The following is a 5,205-nucleotide window of genomic DNA, read 5'->3' as shown; positions in this document are numbered from 1 at the left end:
ATGGTGACCAAGGTAAGAGAGATTATTGAAAGCATATATATAAAAAGAAGTACCAATTTATAATATTGGTACGTAGCTTAGATATACATTATATCATTATATGGTAATAATGATAATATGTTCGATGATTTGATTAAACAGAAAGAGTCAATAAGGGACCGAGCGGAACAGTAACAAGACCATTAACGACGTTGAGGGCTGCCGGAATGATGGGAACGGCTTGGAGTTGGCCGGAAGCCGTACCAAGAATAGGGCAGCTGGTAATGGGAACGGAAGTATTGACCCTGACGGCTAAGAGACTTCTGGTTAGGCTATTTATGTCGTTAACGTTGGACAATAAATTACTAACGTTGATACTGAAGGTGCCATTAGCGGTGGTAGTGGCAGAAGCAATTAAATTGCCGTTAAGTGTAGCGTCCAACGTAAGATTAGGGATCGGCGGACAATTCCCGGTCAGGCAGATGCCGGTGACTGTTGGTGAACAGCGAGCTGTTCCGACGATGGCCATCAAATTCACATTTTGGCCTAAGATGGTAAGCGCATTGGTTTTTGGTGAATAGGTCACTAGGAGTATGACCATACACAAAAATGCTGCGCATGCTTTTGTGATGCCTGCCATTTTTTGAAATTTTTGAGATGGGTGTATTTGCAATTGTTTGTTAATTAAATGATAACTTTGATTTGTTTTTTCAAGGTTGAAATGGCTGTTATTTATAGCCTCATTCTATGGCTAGCTTGTTCAGTACTACGTACGACATTTAAGATCAAAAAGGGCGACTAACGTGTATCGATCGATTTACACTTAGCTTGCTGTGTATACTCTACCTTACGCCACTAATGCAGTAATGAAAGATGGAAATTGGGGATCTTAGGATTGAACATTTACTGTTTTCTTGTTACAACTAGCTCCACTAGTCTTCCACAATGAATGTTGCTTAAAACTTCTTCCTTTGTTTTAAGTTACTTGAAACACTTTGCCTTCGTTCTTTCAATATTATGCTTCGAAGTATTAGTGTTGTTTGCAGGTATTTCGTTTGTGATATGTTTCCTTTAGAAAGAGTTAGTAGAATGTTGGTCAAATAAAGTTTGCATGATCCTATTACGATAGTTAGTTATGCAAGTATTATGTGGGTGTATAGTGGGGTCTGAATTGAGTTTAGTGGTAGAACTCTTACGCCATTACTCCACTTTCTCTCTAGCTTGTTAGTTGCTTAATTTTAGGAGTTCCTAGATACTTTGCAGCCTAATGAATATATGCCGTTCGATGCTTTCAATCTAATGGCAAAATGCATAATGCCTCTGCTGCAAGTGTTGTGAGCGCAGTTTAATTTGTTTAGAGAAATCAGTATTTGAAGAGAGCTCGACTTTGTTCAATAAAAGTAAATATCAATGGTGAGTGTGATATGCTCACACTAGTAGAGAAAGGTGGATTTGCGTCAGACCTGGGACCCCCTTTTGCATCGGACTTGCGTCCGACGGCACATCTCTCGACGCAGATGACCTATAATAGATCTGCGTCGTATTCGGAAACGACGCAGATCTAGCTATTAGCTATTTGCGTCGCACGTAGTATACGGTGCGACGCAGATGGCTCTTTGAGCCAAATAAAACAAAGGGGATTTGCGTCGCACGTAGTATATGGTTTTGTATTTGATACACATTTTATAATTCTATTTAGTATTTCTTTTTCGATTCTAATATATGTATTAAATTTGGTGTAGTGTGCTCAACAAACGAGAGGATATTAATGTGACTATTTCGTGATGAGATACATGTTTCTAATCATCCGCTTTCTCTTTGAGTCAAATGATTTGAATGAGGTATATATATGTTGTAAATTCGTTACTTTACTTATATAATTTTAAAGTTTATTAACTAAGTTAACATATAGTTTTCCTTCAAGCATTCAGCCATACTCCATAGATGAGATGAACGAACTCAAAGACATTTTTGCGCTACACTTTGTACGGCTCAATAAAGAAGAAAGGCCAAGTAACTTGTTAGTGTTTGTAGTAATTGTACATTATTGCTTGAATTGGTTTATTATTGCAACATTTGTTGCTTGTTTGAGATGGTTTGAGATGTATTGAAACAGGTTTTGTTTATATATATATAACTTTTTCCCAACGATTTCTTGGGTTGTTATCCAAATTACAAAGGAGACTCTGCCGATTTTTTTTTTTTTTTGCTAAGTAAGTGAGTCGTATATATATATCAAAAACAAACACCATTACAACTAGGGATGGAAATGGGTGGGATTCGGGGCGCGTGGAGCATCACCCGCATCCGTCACCCGCATCCATCCGCTCCACCCGCATCCATCCATCCATCACCCACTGGGTGAAACGGGTGGGTCGGGTGATAAACGGGTGAAACCATGTAGTATTTGTAATGAAATTTGTGATATGATATGCATGATATAAAATATTTCTATCAAAAATATAAAAGTAATAAGTTTACATGTAAAAACTTAATAAATGGATGATGGGTTGGAGGTTAAACGGGTGATGGATCGGGTGACGGGTGAAAAAATTCTCACCCACCACCCGCTTTCCATCCATTTAAATCGGGTTTTTCATCCATTTAAAAAACCGGGTTAAACGGGTGACGGATCATCCATCAACCATTTCCATCCTTAATTACAACCTACCAACCAAAGTAGCTATACTTGAAGGGCAAACCAACTAGGTTGGACTCCCCCATATAACAAGCCTAGTACACCATCTAATTACAAACATAAAACACTCTTTGTCTCACTAGTAGAATAAATGCTTATTGTTGTGATCAAAAAGTGGCCTATTGCGGCGGTTTTGGCCGCGCAGCAATTAAGGGGGCAACAATAGGTAATTAATATATTGCTGCGGTTTTAAACCGTAGCAATATCTGAACATATTGCTGCGATTTCTAGGCAAAACCGCAGCAATAAATTTATTTTTTATTAAAAAAGGTATCTATGTCAAAACCGCAACAATAGGTCATGGTATAGGCAAAAAAAGTTTTTTTTTTTTTTACATTTGTTAATTAAATTTGAAATATTAAAAATATGCAACTAACCCATCCACTATCCACCAAATTTGCACACAAACTCAAGATAAAATGACATGAATCTCATATATATATATAAAGATACAAACTAATTACAGAAATAATGCAAAAGATCCAAAAAGTAAAATGAAAAAACAACTATTACAACTTGACTAATTACAAATATTATAATAAAACAAAAAATATATTAAAAAATAAACAAAACTGATATAAAAAACGAAAAAATCAAAAAAAAAATCCTAAAACAAAAAAAATCTACCTACAAAATAACAGATCTAAGAAAATCCTAAAATAGAAAAAAAATCCTAAAATATAAAATTTACTAACAAATCTAAACGGACGAAAAACATACAAAATAACAAATCTAAAAAAAATCCTAAAATATGAAATTTAGGAACAGATCTACAGACGAAAAAAAAGAAAACAAACAACAACGATTGATGTCGCACGGTTCTGGATCTCGTTTCACGAAGAGAGTGAAGATCTTGCGCGAAGAACTCTAGAGTCTCGACGAAATCGCGAAGACCAATAATCGCGAACGAACCAACCGGAGACAGCGAGGAATAAGAAACCGCTACAGCCGGCGCTAATCGCGAACGAACCAACCGGAGACAACGAGGAATAAGAAACCGCTACAGCCGACGCTAATCGCAAACGAACCAACCGGAGACATAGAGTGAAAGTGCGCGAAGATCTTAGAGGAGTGAGAGGAAAGAGAAAGAGTGAGAGGAAAGAGAAAGAGTGAGAGTAGTGAGATGCGTGAGAAGGAGTGAGATGCGTGAAAAGGAGTGAGAGGAAAGAGAAAGGGTGAGAGTAGTGAGATGCGTGAGAAGGAGTGAGATCAGAGAGAAAGGGAAGGAGACGGAGATCAGAGAGGAAGAGAAGCGCCGTGAGATCTGAAGCTAAGGGATGAGAAGGAAAAATACCCTAAGTGACATGCCTTGTCAATTGTCTTTTATATATTTTTTACTATTTTTTAATGATATTGCTGCGGTTTTTGTTAAAACCGCAGCAATATAAATATTACTTTTTAATATATTGCTGCGGTTTCGTAAAGAACCGCAGCAATATTTCTGGTAAAATAGTCAACTTTTTTCAGAAATTTTCCTAATGACATCATATTGCTTCGGTTTTAGGCCAAAACCGCAGCAATATCTATATTTTATATTTTACCTTTTTTTTTACGTGATATATTGCTGCATATGGGTAAAACTGCAGCAATACCACCGCAGCAATAAGCAATTATTCTACTAGTGTCTTAACCATTCTCTATCCTTTCTAGACACCTTTTTTTAATTAAATTCCATAATTATCAATAACAGCTCTTTGGATTCTATTCACAGTAATATCTACATTTGGTAAGCTAGGTGCCTACTACTCCACATTCTCACCTTTGCTGTCATATTTCCACCAGGTTCTAGCCTTCATTCACAACCAATCTTTTGTGGTTTATGGGCACCCCTAAGTATTTGAAGGGGAGGCTCCCTATTTTAGACCCCGTTGCATTCAACAGCCTTTGCCTTGCTTCATTGTTCAAGCCCACAGTAAACATCTTAGTCTTGTGCACGTTCACTTCAAGTCCAGAGGCTTCAGAAAAATGCTGGAAACCTTGGAGCATTGTGTAAACTGAGACAAAATCACCACTGCTACACAATATAATATCGTCAGCAAAACATAGGTGGTTCAATTTCACACCCTTACACCTTGGCTGATACTTGAACTGGGTCTTCTCCCCCACTACTTTCAGAGTCCTTGATAGGTACTCCATGCATATGACGAAAAGTTATGGAGAGATAGGGTCACCCTGACGCAACCCTTTCTTTCCTGCAAAGAAACCACAACTTTACCCATTTATTAGCTGTAGTGTGAATTTTGGAGTAGAAACGCACTCCATGACCCAATCAATATATCTGCTAGGAAACTTCAATCCTACAAGCATATCCTTCAAGAAACGCCAGTCAATGGAGTCATAGGCTTTTTTCATGTCCATTTTTATAATGCACCCAGGTCTCGAGTTTTTCCTTCCATAGTTTTTAACCATATCTTGACATATCATTATGTTATGTCCAATAAACCTCCCTTGTATAAACTCCCCTTGGTTCTCAGCTATAAGCATAGGGAGCACTTCATTTAACCTAGCTGCAATAATTTTTGTAATGC

At 37.4% G+C, this 5,205-nt stretch overlaps 1 protein-coding gene across 1 annotated transcript; it reads right to left on the bottom strand.

Annotated features, from left to right (window-relative positions):
- Nucleotides 1-4,462: 4,462 nt before the first annotated feature.
- LOC130590860 (uncharacterized) lies at nucleotides 4,463-4,813 on the bottom strand. The gene has a single exon (XM_057393445.1). The coding sequence runs from the start codon at nucleotides 4,811-4,813 to the stop codon at nucleotides 4,463-4,465; it is 351 nt and encodes a 116-aa protein (XP_057249428.1).
- Nucleotides 4,814-5,205: the final 392 nt, after the last annotated feature.

Source organism: Beta vulgaris, chromosome 3, assembly GCF_026745355.1.
Source record: "Beta vulgaris subsp. vulgaris cultivar EL10 chromosome 3, EL10.2, whole genome shotgun sequence".
In the NCBI taxonomy this organism is placed as follows: Eukaryota; Viridiplantae; Streptophyta; class Magnoliopsida; order Caryophyllales; family Amaranthaceae; genus Beta; species Beta vulgaris.
This window is presented reverse-complemented; position numbering and strand designations above follow the sequence as displayed.